Source organism: Xenopus tropicalis, chromosome 1, assembly GCF_000004195.4.
Source record: "Xenopus tropicalis strain Nigerian chromosome 1, UCB_Xtro_10.0, whole genome shotgun sequence".
Classification (NCBI taxonomy): Eukaryota; Metazoa; Chordata; class Amphibia; order Anura; family Pipidae; genus Xenopus; species Xenopus tropicalis.
In genome coordinates this window covers 97,920,691-97,938,470 of record NC_030677.2, presented here as the reverse complement: position 1 = coordinate 97,938,470, position 17,780 = coordinate 97,920,691, and the positions used below count along the sequence as shown (strand labels likewise).

The 17,780-nt window shown below is 37.6% G+C and overlaps 1 protein-coding gene across 4 annotated transcripts in view; it reads left to right on the top strand.

Moving 5' to 3' along the window:
• The first annotated feature begins 3,388 nt into the window (after nucleotides 1–3,388).
• Nucleotides 3,389–17,780, top strand: part of tnks (tankyrase, TRF1-interacting ankyrin-related ADP-ribose polymerase) — a 109,789-nt gene continuing 95,397 nt past the window's right edge. For 2 of the 4 annotated variants that reach the window (XM_004911034.4, XM_004911033.4), the window contains exons 1-2: nucleotides 3,389–4,267; nucleotides 13,209–13,433. In XM_004911034.4, the coding sequence (XP_004911091.1) occupies nucleotides 3,661–4,267; nucleotides 13,209–13,433 (832 nt within the window). In that variant the 5' untranslated portion in view covers nucleotides 3,389–3,660. The remainder of the gene's footprint in view (nucleotides 4,268–13,208; nucleotides 13,434–17,780) is intronic. The other 2 variants (XM_002939256.4, XM_004911036.4) reach the window with 2 other exon arrangements.

Below are 17,780 nucleotides of genomic sequence, written 5' to 3'. Positions count from 1 at the left end.
GTATGGGTGCTTAATACTTATCTCACACTGCCAGTACAACTGCCAGTCCAGGCTTTCTTACGCATGACCTGGTCCTGATTGAATGACCGCCTTGTCACGCTTCCAAATGTCCGCACCTGTACCTGCATGCAAGCGACAACTATAAAGTTCGAAACCATCAGAATTTGCCAAAGCGACGAATGGAGGAGGTCCTTATGGTGTCAATCAGAACCTCTATGATTGTTTCGCCATCAACATGGCTTTCTCAAGAGGCCATATTCTAGGACAGGTGCATATTTAAGAGTAACATGAAGTCATCAACGAGATCCGTGGTAGTAAAACCCGTGCCTCTTTTAAATGGGGTATAATCCTAAGTTTTGAGATGCAAACTAAGCAAAATTTGAGAATATCCGTATTAAGTCGTAAGAAAATCATCATTCCAGCCTACTTTAGATAATATAATATTCACAATGGGTGTGTCTTTCCCTTTCAATTTGTCAAGTGCATAATGAATCACACCCACTCTACAACAATTTGCAATATCAGGAGGCAAACTTAATGGACATTGGAACCAATCCTCAAACGAGGACAAGTCCCTAAAGGCATTCCCAGCCTGTACTTAATATCCCAATATACACATAAACATTAGGATTATATATATCAAACATTACAACTACAGTATAATACAATGAAAATGTCAGTACCCTATATGCATCCTGTCCATATACTAAAATATAACCAGAGGATCACTAAAGAAAAGTGCTTAACAAATTGACACATTTATCAAAGCAAGCGACTGTGTCCATTTGTAAGAATGTATTTGCCTGCTCTAAGCTGTTGAACACCATCAGTGGAAAGTTAAAGTGCAGTGCTGAGATGTACTATCCTTCTGAATTGTTAATGATAACGAAATTAATATGGAGATTATTGAATAAATATACATACATTTAGGAGGCATATCATAATCTTCAATTTTTTTTATCACAGTTCATATTTTTGGCGCAAAAGATTTTGTTGTGGAAAAAGAACAGCATTTTTTCCCATCATATATTTGCTTTATCAATCAGGATCTTTTTCTGACTGTGTGTTCGACCCGGCTTCTGATTTTCGACTGAGCTCCACCAGCACCTGACCTCTTGCCTGAATCCGTTTATGAACCTTTGCTGCCTGTCCTTGACCTGGATCTGTCTGACCACAGATTTCCTGTTCAAATCCTCAGGTTTCCTCCCTGCTTGTGATAGTTACTTGTGAGCCCTCATACTACACTTGATCCAAGAAAAGCCTTATACACTGGTTGCTGCTGCCTTTTCCTTTGAAAAAGGTATTACCATTTCTGCCATTTGAGTGAATTCATATAACATATACATGTAAGAAGCAACTATAAAGGTATTGCATATCCCAAATTCTTGGGGTCAGTTTTTTCAGTTAGGGTTTTTTCCAGTTTTGATCACCATACCTTAAATCTATTAAAAACATATAATTAATGTAAAATTGTGATTGTTTTGCTGCTGATTTGGGTTCATGCAGTTTAATTACCTACTGTTTTATTATTACAGAGGAAAATGAAATAAAAAATATATTAACTTAAAATTGAAGCCGTAGGAGATTGCCTTTCTGTAATTCAGAGTTTTTTTCCAGTGGCAGAATAGCTCAGTGGGTAGCACTTCTGAAGCACCGGTGTCCTGGGTGGAATTATAGACTGGGCACTCCAAAAACAGGCAGGTTTATTGGCTCCTGATGCAACTAACCCTAGTGTTTAAATGTGATAGGGACCTTAGACTGTTAACTCCACTGGGGTAGTAACTGATGTATAATCTCTGAAAATGTGTCAGGCCTTCTAGTGATTCCAAGTTGGGGATCAGGGACCCCGTAAGTGAGGTGAAGTCATCTGCAAATTAGACGTTTTGTCATAGCACGCTTTAAGAGTGTGACTTAGCTCAGGGTTATTTAGTAAGAGCAGCTGTGTGCTCCAACAAAGGAGAATTTAGTGGGTTTAGTACACCAAAGGCTCTGCTGCCTTATTGTAGGGACCATAGTTCAGACATAGGATTCAGGCTATTTCTAAACCCTGAACCACCGTTGGCTGTAAGGATCCGGTCCAGTAAAGGTAGACAACCTGGGACTCATGTCTATTATCCCACATCTCTCTCCACTATGTTGCCACACTGTTCTGCTACCTTGTAACTGCATTTGACATTTGTGCTATTCTACCTCAGGGCTGTGAGTATTAACCCTGCATATGCTGTGTTCCATCAATAAACCAAGTTCTAGTTCAATGCAAAAGAACCTCTGGCATCGATAATTCCATTATATACACCTCTGGCAGTGGAGAGTTGCAGTTCAGCAACATCTCATAAGTGCATTTCTTCTATTTTGTGAAGGCCCAGCCTGCGTGTTTGAGTCACATGTGCCTGTGGTCATACCCACTAGCCAGATTTGGCAAATACTAGCCAAAATAGGGTTACACCCATATGACTGTCTGTGACATCTTACAGCAGCTTCTCTGGCATTTGCCTGAATTCAAAGATTGCCAGTCTTGGCATTTGGTATATAGTTTAATATACATTTTACTGCTAGGCGTTCCCTACAGGCAATTGAGTTTTGATTTATAAGCAATGATTAGTAGAAAGTATAAGTAACAGTTTAAGGTTAGTTGTTATGAAGACTGTTGATGAAAATACAGACAGAAAAACAGTTCAAAGTATTGGATCCGTAATCAAGAAAACACATACTGAAGTGTGCAAACACAGAAATACATACACTTAAACTTATCACTAATATCAGATGCTGCAGGTCCAGCTTTGTGCACAGCTGCTCTATGCAGGTATTAATTTACTGGCTGGCACCTCTATAAGTCTTTATAGAACAAGGCGCAATTCACTAGCACTGATACCTGGACGAGAATTGGATATTGATTATGTATGCAGTCTTTACATCTAGTTTATTTGAAAGCTGCCATTTAGGGCGTTGTAATAAAAGCTATATTGTTTAAGATTAGTATTGCCACAAAGCCAGCAAGTTCCTGATTCTTTCCTTTTCAACCCCTCCATTCCCCGCTGCCCGACTCTGCTTTATAAGCCTACTATTGCCCTTGTCACCACGTAAAGCCTCCAACCCACACCCATCCTGCCAGTAATATAATTAACACATAGTACAATTACATTTGTCTGGTTGCACAAAGTAATCAGCTCATTAGAAAAATGTAGGTCACTCTTTTGTGTAATGCACTTTACAAACGCAAACATTTTCCTGAACCCCACTGTATATTGTCAATAAAGTAAAAGAAAAAAAAAACGCTGAACCCGTGCGACTAAATATAGCGCAGCTATATCCAATTGGTAGCTCTTCTACCAATCACTAAATGCAGAGTTCTGTGCGTCATGACGTCGCCAAGCGCAGGATCCTGCCAATCACAGTACCCTCCCAGTGTGTTTGCTCCTTGTTTCACATTATCTGGGACTTTGTTTACGTTGCGTTTTGGAACGCCTCTTCCGCCTGACGTCATCTACCGCTTCTGGTGCCCTAGTTTGTTGGCCCTGTGTGCCAGGCTTTACCGTAGAGTGGGTAGTGGGCTACATTAGTTATCCTGTCGCTCGGTATTGCTGGGGTGAGGGGGGCTCCGCTCCCCGCCGTCAGACTCACGGGAGAGAGCAAGCATCCTCCTTGAATATTAAGAACGACATGGCGGCGCCTTCGAGACGCTCCCAGCAGCAACAAGTTCCAACAGCAGCAGCAGCGGGACAATCTAACCAGCCACCCTCCGCTTTCCCACCCGCTCCAGCTTCCCCGCCGCTGTCACCTTCTTGTAGAAGAGCGGCCTCTTGTTTGTCGCCTCCTCGCAGCCCAGAGACTAATCCAGCGAGCTTATCTCGTCAGGGCCCGGACTCTCAACCCGAGGGGGAAGCAGCTTCTCAGCCTGGAATCACTCCGAGGCCCCTCTCCCCGCCGCCGGGGGAGGCTGCAAATATATTGTCTCCCATTTCCTCCTCGCTGCCCCCGGCTCCTGCCCCTAGTTCTGGCAGTAGCAGTTCCAGTTCTTCTTCTAGTAATAGCTTGTCCTCCGGGGGCAGCCCCGCTGAGAGTCCGGAGAGTGGGGTGATAGGCGGAGTGGGCAGCGGGGGGATAGGTCCCGGGGGGCCTTTAAGCGCAGTGAGCGGTGCCTTTCGGGAGTTGTTTGAAGCTTGCAGGAACGGAGACGTTTCGCGGGTGCGGAGGCTTCTTGAACCTGGGAATGTCAATGCTAAGGATATGGCTGGGAGGAAATCTACTCCGCTACACTTTGCAGCAGGTCAGACAGCAGCTCTAATATACCTTCTAGAATTCTTTCCAATGATATAGGACGTTAGTGTTGCGTCTCTCTGCAGTAGATGTTCTAGGCTAAACAAGGCAACCCTTAGTGATACAATGTTAATGGGTCTTATTTATCATATCTCCAATTCAATAGCAACCATTATTTGCTGCTGTGTTTCTGTCTCTGGTGTTATTGTTGCATTGAAACGCTGTCAGTCTTGTGTAACTTGTAAAGGTATTGTAGCATGAAATATAGTAATAAGTTTGTATTTGTTTCTGAGAACAAAGTGTGCAAAGCAGGTTTTTTTGAGAGAACTGTTTGATGTAACATTTTTGAAAAATAGTTTTTTTTTTTTTTTTGCTCACCAGTTAGTGATCTTTCATCACTCCATTGTGCTTTATGCCTGACATGCTAACATCTTTATACCAGAGTATGAAGTCCCCAGTACTTCAGTATCCTAGCTGTAATTCAGGGATCCCCAACCTTTTTTTACCTGTGAGCCACACTCAAATGTAACAAGAGTTGGGGAGCAACACAAGCCTATAAAATGTACCTGGGTTGCCAAATAAGGTCTGTGATTGGGTATTTAATGGCCCCTATATGGACTGGCCGCCTATAGGAGGCTCTGTTTGGCAGTACAACTGGTTTTTATGGAACCAAAACTTGCCCCAATCCAGGAATTCAAAAACAAGCACCTGCTTTGAAGCCACCGGGAGCAACATCCAAGGGATTGGAGAGCAACATGTTGCTCACGAGCCACTGGTTGGGGATCACTGCTGTAATTCATTGTTTACATCACACCAATATTCAGAGTTTATGGATTGGGTCTGGGCAAGCTTCAATCTCTACTATGAATAAGTAGCTAAAAATACAGTGCAAGGGCTCATGACAGTAAATGTCACTGCATCTAACTACATTAGGTAGGGCCACACTGTGCACCTTAGTGGTCAGTATTGCCCTGGAATTGGGTTAATTAGCAGAGTGACAGAGGCAAGAAATCTTAGCAAAGTGAACAAAACTTCCTCAATGCTGTTGTAAAATCTATTTCAGATGGGCATTTTTATATCCTTTCATAAATAAAACCAGCACTGATGAAGTACATATTTATAAACAAAAAAAAAAAGTTTATCAACTAAAAATGTTTGGATCTTTTTATTGATGGTCTTCTACCTGTTTTTGCTTTTTCCATCCTTTTCCTACTTTGTTTTCTATTATTCCTGTTCTTTGCACTATTTTGACTACATTGGCTGGTTGGTTTTATAGCTATGGTATAATCATAGATTGCTGACGACAGTTTTTGGGAACTGGAACAATAAAAAAAAAATTAGAGGTCTACCTACATCCAAGATGGTGTCATTGTAGTCAAGATACATACTGATAATAATAAAAAAAATGGCAAAACTCAGATATTAAAGACTGGTTTAATTAAGCAGAGTTACATCCTAGATGGTACATTTTTAAATTGTAAAAGCGCCCCAGCCTTTTTCTTTATCTGAATCCTGAACCTATTTAAAGCTGGAAAGTACTTTGACCTTAGATTTATTGTTGTATCTGCCTGTAGCCATAGGGATGAAAAATGTTATATTAGTTTAAAAAAAATTGAAAAAATAAATATTGGTCTTTTGTGGAAACTCATTCTTTATGATTGCACCAATTCACAATATTAGATGTAGTAAGTAAGCGTGCAGAAGAATTAATTTATATGCAAATGTAATGCTGAAACCTTTGTTTATGTATAATTATCAGCTGTCATTTAATTGTATGTATTAAAACAGATGTCAAATTCAGTAAAAAAAAAAAAAAAAAAGGCAGTAAACTATTAGGTGAATACATTTAGGGGGAGATTTATTAAGACATGAACGCTCGAATCGTTCATTCGAACCCTCCGTTCGTATTTTTTTTTTGCGCTTGCGCAGCTTTTTCGTACGCTTGTGCGAAAAATTCGGAAATGTTCTGCCGCTGTTTACAATCGTTCGTTACGAAAGTTTTGTGACGTTCGGATCGCCAAAACGATATTATCGTGACATACGATTTTTTCGTAAGCATTTTCGTGATATTTGCGATATTCAGAAATGATCATATCCAATCTGAATTTTACCCATTCAGGATTCGAATCCGTGTTTTAATGAATGTGCCCCTAAGATTTAGTTTACTATTGCTATAGCATAAGAAACACTTGGTGGCTATATTATTTAGTTCAAAATTGCTGTCATCCAGGTTCCTGTTCCATTAACTGCTATCTTAGATCAGGGGCAATTCTGTAAATCTGTATAACTAATCAAGCTCTACTTTTCCCCCCTTTTTTCTTGCTCTACTTCTGTTTAAATTGGAGCAATCACAAGCAAACATTGTATTCAATGTGTATCAGAGTTTTGCTAGTTGTTAAGGTATTGTTACTTTCTCTGTGCCCTCTTGCCACTCTTTTGTTATGCATGCATCACCTTTTCTTTCTAGTGGCTGCTTTCTATAAAACTAATGAACAAAGAGCTTTGTCATTTGCTATTTCATGTCTGTCAAGCTGCCTGTTGTTGCGACGCACGATGCAGGAGCAATTGTGCAGTTATTCTATATATAGGTATGGGACCTGTTATCCAGAATGCTCGGGACCTAGGTTTTTCTGGATAAGAGATCTTTCCGTAATTTGGATCTCCATAACTTAAGTCTGCTAAAAATCATATAAATATTGAATAAACCCAATAGGATTATTTTGTCTACAATAAGGATTATTTATATATTATTTAGATCAAGTACAATGTTCTGTATTATAATTACAGAGAAAAAGGAAATCATTTTTAAAAATGTGAATTATTTGCTTATAATGGAGTCTATGGGAGGTGGCTTATCCATAATTTGGAGCTTTCTGGATAACGGGTTTCCTGATAATGCATCCCATACCTGTATGTATATCTGATAACCCCTCTGCTTATGTTGAGTGTTCCTCCTACTGTGGATTTTTTAAGATGCACAAAACATAGCTTCTGATTTACCATTTTAAGCTAGTGTGCTAGACCAAAATGATATTTTCTATTTGCTAAATGTTTGAATGGGCTTGTTCAGTTCTTACTTTTGACAGGAATGGGATGTTTTGAGCAGAAGACTACTTTATTTGTATTTGAGTCATAACTCTAGAATAGTAGGGGTCATTAACAACCTGCAAGTTCAGGTGATGCACAAAAAAATGTCTTTCATTAAATCCACTCCTTGCACTTTCACATAGTTGATCTTGTTGCCATTTGGGCTGTCTTTTCTCCTCTTGTTAATTGCCTATAATGGACCTGATGATTAAGGGGGTCACTGGAGCTACTGTTCCACTCAACTCTGAAAGTAGCTCCATTTTTCCCATAGAGGCCTGCGCCAGTTGATGCAGTGAATATGCACCTCCAGGGTTGAGCGCAGGCATCATTTTGATGCACAGAACTGGAAATGACAACATCCAAATACCAAAGATTTTCAGCATGGAATTATTTGCGCTCATTTTTGGGATATCAGCCTCAATTGTATAGGGGGAATCGCCTCTTCATGGCTGTAGTTACACTTGAATTGTTTAACACTGCTTTGTGCATAAAATAACATGGCAGCTTGCACCCATGGTTATAAATGACCCCTCAATGAGAGTGATAAATGCTTGGATCAGCCAGACTTGGTCCACGCAAGTAGCCAAAATGGCCAGAGATCTGTCTTTTAATTGTTCATCACAGATGAACAATTAAAACACATATTTCTTTTTTTAGTGGTTTGGAGTGTACATGGTGGCCAAAGAGCTTACAGTGACACACAATGGTTAAGATTTGCACATCCTCCAGTAATGCCTTATTGACATAGATAAAAAATAAAAAGTTTCTCTACAAAACTAAAATCTTTCCTTCCACATATACAGTCTTTAATCAGTAGTGCCGAAAAGTAGATCATGATGTATCCGTATATCTCAACAGCTGAGCATTCTTCACAGATTATTCTATTTTATGATCCTCCTTGTGATTTTCTTTTAAATATCTTTAAAGTAAACACATGAAAACAGGTGGTGTTCCCTGAAAGGCAACATATGTGTGTTATCTTACAGTGTAATGTGTCATGAGAAACAAATGGTGGTCTTTGAAGTACAGCAGTGTTTTTATACCGAAGTGTTATGTAATTGATTACCATTTTTATAGTGCGGTGGCAGCATCTTGAGGAAGCATTTAATGTTGTAGAGTGCACTGAAATTGTATTGCCAAAAGTAGATGTAACCCCAGGTTTAAAGCATGTTTTTAAGAGGTTAGATGATGCAAAGAGAAATTGAAATTTAAATAGTGTGATATTACCATTTAATAATTCACTGCATGCTTTCTTTAGAAGCTATACACAAATTTACAATTAGGGTTACATATATTTGGACATTGATAAAGTTGCTACTTTAGCTTTTTAACGATAAAATTATTAAAGCTGAAGTAATATAAATTGTGTTGGCTGAAAGTGTGGACTGCCCTCTGTAACATACATCCATTTTGGGTAAATGGTTTAGTAATTACTGTACCGATACTTCTTTATATGTTGTCCTGTTCTTTTTAAGGGACCAAAAGTAGCTGGACAATTGACAAGCTGTTATGTGGCCATTTCACTTATTATTTCATTAACTAATAATGAAAAAGAATACAAGGTCCAACAAGCTGATACATCCTTTAAAAAAAAAAAAAAAAAAAAAAAAAAAAAAGTACTGTGCTGGTTATTTCAGCATCACCTAAAGGCCTGGATAAAAGACATCCATACTGTTTGATCGCAGACTCCTTTCATGGTGAGAAAAAAGTCACAAGTTCAGATGGACAATGATAGACAACCCAAAACGTGCTGCAAAACTTAATCAAGTGGAATTTTTTTCAGTAGCCGATTCATTCACTGGACCTCAACTCAATTCTGCATGCATTGCTCTTACTGAAGACAAAAAGACTACAAGCAAGCACCATCTGAAGACATTTGCAGTGAAGCATTAATAGGTTGGAAATCCTACACTTGGTGATGTCCATGGGTTTCTTTGCAGTCACTGACAACAAAGAATTGAAAATGATAATTTATATTTATGACTGTCATTTCTTTTAAGCCACTGAAAATGAAGGGGGATCGGCTGTATATGAAAATAGCTGTCATTCATAAATGACACTGATCAAATGCAACAGACACTTTAATATCAAATTGAAAACAGATCTCTGCAAAGTAAATTAAATTGCAATAAAATTGTATAAAATAAAATAGTTGATTGTGTAATACATGGCTGTTTCTCGGCCTGCTTAGAAACCCAGGTCAAAAAAAACAGCTGATCTGCTCATCTGTGCTCTCCTCTCTGTCTGAACTGACAGGCGCTGCAATGGCTTGTGTGCAGACAGAGAGGCAGCGAATCTTGGAGAGAAATTGCATACCAAAATCTGCTTTGTAGGAATAAGGAATATAATACTTTTTTATAGGCGCTATATTGTATATACTAGAAAAAGAAAAAGAAGGTAGGGGAAGGCAGTGTGGTATAACGCTAACGGCTATCCAAAAACACTAGTATAACTCATGGGCATATGATGCATTGTTAATAACACAAACTACTGTGGGAATGGTAGACTGACTCAAGTAAAGCATCAGGCTGGGGTGTGCGAGGCCCATTGGGACTGCTACCCCATTGACCCCCAGCTTGTTCCTGCCTAGCCCCTCCCCACCTTATACTTTCTTTGCTGAGATTGGGGAGCAACAGTATTGCATGTGGGGATCGGTTGTGGGTCAGTGGTGCCCACTGGGATTTTTCCTTCTGTCTTGCTGGCACAGTCTGACCCTGCTTCAAGTAACTGAAGCAATGCATATAAAAGCATCACAAAAGTTTGTGAAACTTTTTAAATTAAAGAACATCAACCCCAAAAATATTTTTTTGGCTAATAAACCTAATTCCAAGCAACTTCCCAATGTGAATTTATTGAAATTTTTTTTTTTAGTACTTAGTACTGCGTTATCAGTAAATATAATTGCTATTGAAAGCAATTACTTTCAAAGTACATTTTAAACAATGTTGCAAAGGTCAGTCTCCACCAAGTCAGGTCTGAGAAATCTGCTGGCTTGTGTTACATTGTTTCAAATGCCAGAGCCACCAGGGCAGATAGTAGAAAAGGACAGAAACATTACTTCTAATAGCAATTATATATATACAAATAAGTTAAAAACCAAATTTGTAATGAATGTAAAAAATTATATTTTGGGCTGACTTGTACTTTAATATTGCTGCATAAATATAAAAAAATAAAATCTTTATTTCCTGTAATTTATATAAACTTAATCTGCTTTTTTTAATGCAGGTTATGAAACTAGATAATAAGAAATAAAATGTCTGTTTAAAATGATTCAAAGTTTTATACAGGTGTATGGTAAAAGTATGTTTAAAAAAACCTGACTAATTTCCCCTTCAATCAGATAATCAGGTGTGGGGTAGCTTAAACGGTTTCCTTTATTCCCATTTTCCCTATTTTAGGGAATTAAGCATTTTCTTTATATTAATTTTCAATGCTGGTTGCATTTTAGTGTAAATTCAATAGTTATGTTTGGGCCAAGTACATTGTTCCTTAAAACAATATACAGTGCTTATTCTAGCTTTTTTCAATAAAAGGAAGCAGAGGAAAGGAAATAGGGTGGGTCTCTATATTTGTAGGTCAAAGAATTTCTGAACTGTTTTCTATATCACAATCTGTTACAACCGTCATTAAATTACATATAGCCCCCAAATTCCTTAAAAAGCCCAGTCTCCAAATAATTTGTAGTTTTTTTTAGATTTGCCACTTTTGGTAGATATATTGTATTTAGGTTTTTGTGATCTTTAGATTGTTTTAATAGCCTTAAACCATGCTGCTCCATGTTACAGAAAGTATTTGAAAAACCCCAGGTCCCCAAGCATTCTAAATTATGGATTGCATATCTTATATCTTTTAGCTATTAGTGATAAGTGCATTTAAAAGTGTTGGTTTCTGGTAAATCTTAACCATTATATGGACCACCCTAGAAAAGTTGCTTGATTTTTAGATTCTAAAGGGACCTGTAAACACCTATATACATTTTTTTTAATACTTTTGGTAAAAATGAACGCAGTAAATATGAATTGTGTTAAAAATGTAAACCCAAGAGCATCACCAATAATTAATTTCCTAGTTTTTTCCAGCATTCACCTTTAACCAGTTTGATCTGTTGTTAGGGTGATATCATTTTAGTATTACATATGCTGCTGCTAATTTATTTCTATTTCTTTTATCCCTCTGGACACTTATGCTAAAGTATACTTTTATAATTAATGACTTTTAATATGTGCGAATATGATTAACTTATACCTGTACATGAATTAATTGACTGTTTTGTAACTTATCATTTTTATATGTATAGTTTTCAAGAAGGTGTTGAATTGATATCTGAGATTAAATAGAGGCTTTATTTTAGTCCCAGGTTTAGTTCAAATCTGCTATATTATCTGTTTTATCTGTTATGTTTCTAGTAATATAGACTATGAACTAACTTTTTAGGGTGTCCAAATCTGTCAGTCACAGAAACAGGTGCATTGGCCCAGGATATCAGATAACTTATTACAATCACTGGGGGGTGACTAACGTTTGGCAGCCCTCTGTGATTGTAACTTTCCTTCTCCTTTAAGATATATTGATCCAGATTATGGAAAATCTCCAGGTCTCAAGCATTACTAGATACCATACCTGCAATAGGTTTCCAGTGTGGTATCTAAATTATTTTATTGCTACAGGGTGAAATTCATAATGGATTTTTCTGGCACCGGGTTTAATGTCTGCATGGGGTTGCATTAAGAGTTGTGAGCCTAAACAGATACATTATTCATTTGTATATTTATTATGAATGTAAACCCACATTTACTCTCGCTCTATCTATATCTATTCCACCCTCCTATATAGGCTAGTATTAAGCTGTGCTTTTGATATGCTTCAACCATATCTAAAGTGAAGTTTGGTGGTGGTGAAATCATGGCCTTGGTTAAACAGAAGAATGAAAGGATGGTGCAAAATTAAGGGAAATACTGCAAGAGAACCTATTTTAATCTGTTCAGAGAACTATATAGTGAAAGTTCATCTTTAAGCAGGCCAGTCATCCCAAACACACGGCCAAAGTAACACTGGGGTGGCTCAAGAAAAGAAAAGTGAATGTTTTGAGATTTTGTGGCACTACATGAAAACAAAAGTGCATAAATGTTCTGTGACTAACGTGAAAAACCTCTAGCAAGGTTTTTTTTTTCTTCAAGATTGGGCAAACATTACTCCCAATTAGTGTTTAAAGCTGGATTATAATTGGCACAAAAGAGATATTTTTGGAAAAGTTGACAATATAATAGTTTGGATGTCCAAAAAATTTTGCAAAGCAGCATGTTAGTTTTATAATCTTCCAATGGAAACATTTCTAACGCAGAATTGGCATATGCATTGTTAACTTTAAAACCACTAAATGTTTTGTAAATGTAATGGTAATTTGCCCCTCTCTGAATTGCTAGTTCTGACTTGCTTGCTACAATGTAGCAAAATTCAGCTTTTGACTGCTTGATTTACCACATTGTTCTGGATTTTGTGTTCAAGAGTCATAAACAGTAATGCAGAGTGAGGGACAGGCAAATACTACTTTCAGTATCAATCACATTTCAAATTACATTGAACTGAAGTTATTTATGTATAATACAAAGTTGCTTAAAGTTATATATTTCTTTTCCTGTATAAAGAGTGTTGTCAGTGGGTAAAACTAATTAATTGGCCAGAAGGTGAAACATTAGATTTTACATCTCCATGCCAGCCCAAAACTAAAAATTGCTTGCTTAAATAGGGAATATGGCATTCTGGCATTTAAGGCTTTCTAAATAATCAGTTTCCCATACCTATTGTAGGTGTTGTGACATACTTAAGACTATTTTATTTACCAATGCATATGTTATCTGCAGGTTTTGGAAGAAAAGATGTTGTGGAGCACTTATTGCAGACTGGAGCAAATGTACATGCCAGAGATGATGGTGGTCTCATTCCACTACACAATGCTTGTTCATTTGGCCATGCAGAAGTTGTAACACTTCTTTTATGCCAAGGCGCAGATCCCAATGCAAGAGACAACTGGAACTATACTCCCCTTCATGAGGCATCTATTAAAGGCAAGATAGATGTTTGTATAGGTAAGTAAGCCTTTGTCATTACATTGTAATTTTTGATGATTTGTTTGTAGATCTTCCCCTAAATTCATGCTTTTAAAGGTGGTTTCATATGATAATATCGGTGCGTGCATGGCCAGCTTTTCTTTCTCAGATGCTGCTGAGTATACTTCATGTCTGGTGGTGGAATTGTCGTTTATACATTGTCTAGGTTAGTGATCTAAAACTAACACTCAGACTGAAATTGTAAGATAAAGCCCTAAAAATACAAATCGTATGAGTAAGTGGCTTCCATTGTAGGTCCTCCAAGGATATCATCCAATATACAATATATAGGGGCACCTGGTCTAGGTTATACAAAGTCACAAATTTTTTTAGCAGTGGTGTTTATTACCCCTTACATAAGACTCCTTGTACATCACTCATGCTTTTGGCCTGTGACCCGATTGGTACAAAGCCACAATTATTCCACCCTAATTCAAAATGAAGGAAAATCGCTGTGATTTAAACCCTGTCCTGCCAGGCACATATTGCACATGTCCTGTATTTTAAAGGGGGCATATACCATAAATTTTTACAGTGCTCTAAACCATGTAAAATAATGTAAAATAGAAGTAAGTGCTTTTATTTTAATACCTTTGGGTTCAAATATGTTCATAACTGCTTGAAAACTGTGCTCTACCCAGCTCTACCCCCCCCTACTGTTGAGTAAAGCCTGTCAGTCAGTGCTGTGACCACTTCCTGTGGGAGACTGAAGCGACACCCCCATCTTTCATTTCGCTCTGGCTTCTAACGTGAGAGGTTGTCTATGCAGCTCTCATATAATTACTGTTTTAGGAGGTAAAATGCTTTCAAAACATCTTTCTTTCTGCATCATTTCACATTTTGAACTATGAACTTTATATAAAATGTCTCCTTTAAGTGACACGCATTTTTGATGATTTGTTTGTAGATCTTCCCCTAAATTCATGCAGGACAAGGCATGATCTTGCTGTCATTCACTTTAAAGGGAAACTATAACTCTGAATACTGCAGGTCTCTGAAAATATATGCATTAACCAGCCTATATAAAACACTGCTTCCCCTAAATAAGCCATTTTCATAAAAACATACTTTTTTTTTATAGTAGTATGTGCCATAGAATAATCTCAAATAGAAAAAAGATGGGAAATATTTACTTCTCCCCCTTTCCATTAACCAGTTGCTATTTGGTTGTATTTTAAGCTGAATAATAACTAGGATGAGGCTTGCGCTGTATTAAATATAATCTTACTTAAAAATTAAGCCACACAAAATCGGCTTAAATCATTTAGATGTATCAGATATGCAACTGTTTTGTTTTTCTCTACATTGCTACCGATCTGTAAATGTATATTAGATCTTGAACAGCAAAGATGAAATTAATTTTGCTAAAGAAATATAACAAAGGAAGAGTTAATAACATTTTAATTGCTGGAAATAATGGCTTCTCAGGTAAGGTGCATTACTTAAATTGAGGGTGATTAAAATAGCAAAGCAATTACTGTGGTATTTGAGACTACATTTTACTTTTAGTGATGAACAGCGTTAGTAGATTCTATTTTGTTTAGTGTTGTCTATCTTGCCTTTTACTATTTTATTGTTTCTTGCTTTTCAACTTATGTATTCACTTTACTTAATAATTAATTGTAACCCCCCCCTTAAATATGTTTCAGTTGTTCAGCACCAATTTTGTATATTGTTATTGACTTCTGTTATGAGACACTTTTTTTGTTTCCTTTACTTAATGCATCATAAAACCTATGGAGTGTTGTATAAGAACAGTGCAGATCTAATCTGCATTTTGACGTGTGTTCTGTTGTTATTATTATTAGTAGTAGTATTGCAATTTTCTCTTTAAATGTTATTAATTGCCAGGCTTAAAATGCTGCAATATGTATTTTTCATAGAGGCAAATTTAGTTTGACCATGCTTAGACTTGTCGTTATTCTGTTCTATATAGCACATTTGTTATTTAAAAGAATATAGGGAGATCAAATGGAATTTTCTATCCAAACCTCTGTATTAGAAAATTATTTTATAGTTCAAGCTTAATTGTTAAAATGGTACAGGTATGGGATCACTTATCCATTATCCAGAAAGCTCTGAATTACAGAAATCCCATCTCCCATAGACTTCATTTTAATCAAGTAATACAGAATTTTAAAACTGATTCCCCTTTTCTCTGTAGTAATAAAACATAACCTTGTGTATCTTCAGCAATACCTACTGATTATTATACAATAAAGTTGCCAACATTTGAAAATAATTCCTGGAGAGCTTGGCTACTCTAATAATGTGTCAGATAAGGGTTTGTGGAGTATCCATGGCATATGTGTTTACTAATATTTTTTTTGTCATGTTCTCTTATTTTCTAAAAGATCAGTAACATTTCCTCAGAGTTAGTCTAACGATGGGGCTGCTAACACTGTTGCGCAGCTTTGCATTTTGGGATGTGCTAAGGGGCACCATTTATTTGATTTGGAGAAGGTGGCTGCGGGCTTTTCACTGACGTTTAAACCAAAAATATGTGAACAGCTGAGTTTAGTATTCTTTTAAATAACATGCTGTCAGTGCTGGATTTCCTAACCGGTCTTCCAGAGTCTGCCGCCCAATGGAGGAGGGGTCCGTATGGGAGCAAAATTTTGGTGCGGCATGCTGCCCCTAAATTTGTGCCACCCTAGGCCCGGGCCTTTCTGGCCTCGCCACAAATTCTGGCCTGCATGCTGTGGAAGCATTTTGGATTAGTGGTTTCCAAAAAAAGATATTTCTTTCTCTGGGAGAGCGAAAGTATGTAGAACCAGTGTGTACATGAAACAAAAGCACACAATTTGTAGCCATAATTATCTTATTGATAATCCCATTGTGTATTTTTATTTTCAGTATGTTTAGGTGACAACTAACAGACTGTTTTCCAAATGTGGCATTGCTTTTATTTGCTTTAATTTAACTTTTAGTATGTTATAGAATGGCCAATTCTAAGCAAGTTTTCTATTGGTCTACATCATTTATTTCTTATAGTTTTTTAATTATTTGCCTTCTTCTTAAAACTCTTTGCAGCTTTCAAATGGGGGTCACTGACCCCGGCAGCCAAAAAACGATTGCTCTGTGAGCCTACAGTTTTATTGTTATTGTTACTTTTTATGACTTCATATTCTATATTCAGTCCCTCTCCTATTCATATATCAGTCTTTCATTTAAACCACTCCCTGGTTGCTAAGGTCATTTGAATCCTAGCAACCTGATAGCTGTTATAACTTCAATCTGGAGAGCTGCTGAACAATTAGTAAATTGTAAAACTACAACTAATAAAAATAAAGACCAGTTGCAAATTCTCTGAATATTACTCATATTAAATGTTAACTCAAAGTTGAACAACCCCTTTAAAGGAGAAGGAAAGGCTAAGTCACTTGGGGGTGCCAAAATGTTAGGCTCCCCCAAGTGACTTAGATCGCTTACCTTTTACCCCGGGCTGGTGCCTCTGTACGGAGAGAACAGCACCAGCCCGGGGTAGCAGCGAGCGCTTCCTACTTCCTATTCGCTTGCCCGCGCATGCGCAGTAGAGTGAAAAGCCGAACTTAAAAAACAAAGTCGGCTTTTTACTCTACTGCGCATGCTCCGGCCGACGGATTTCGCCGGGCGAAGAAAGAGGAAGGAGGAAGCGCTTCCTACAGGTACCCCGGGCTGGTGCTGTTTTCTCTGTACAGGGGCACCAGCCCGGGGTACAAGGTAAGCGATTAAAGTCACTTGGGGTGCCTAACATTTTGGCACCCCCAAGTGACTTAGCCTTTCCTTCTCCTTTAAAGGGAAACTTCAACGAAACACAACTTTAGCTTTTTGAAAAGTACCGTCAAAAGTACCATCAAGCAGCTCTGCAATGCAGTTAAATATATACAGCCATTTCTTGATTTTAAATGTAATAATATGGTTTGGAAAAGTTACCTAAGCATAGCCCCTTGTTCTCCTGCTGATCTGGCTGACTACTTTGAGACTCAAAAAAGTCTGCATCCTCCGAATTCCACAATTCCCTGCACACATGTTATCAGAGAGGAACAACACAGTGCAATGCATTGTGGATTTGTGTAGTTCCTACATGCTGTCTGTAAGCTGTGGAGAAGTTGTTACAATTTGTAACATGAATGTTTTAGTCCTATTGTACCTGCCAGTCTTTCAACTGATACAGAAAGAGAACTGCTTTGCAGCTGGATTTCAACATATGCAGTGAGTATGCAGTGCAGTTTTGGGCTCCAGTACTTAGGATATTAATTAAAAGAATATTAATGAGCAGGAGAGAGTGCAGAGAAGTGCAACTTAACTGGTAAGGGGGATGGAAGATTGTCACTGTCAGGTTAG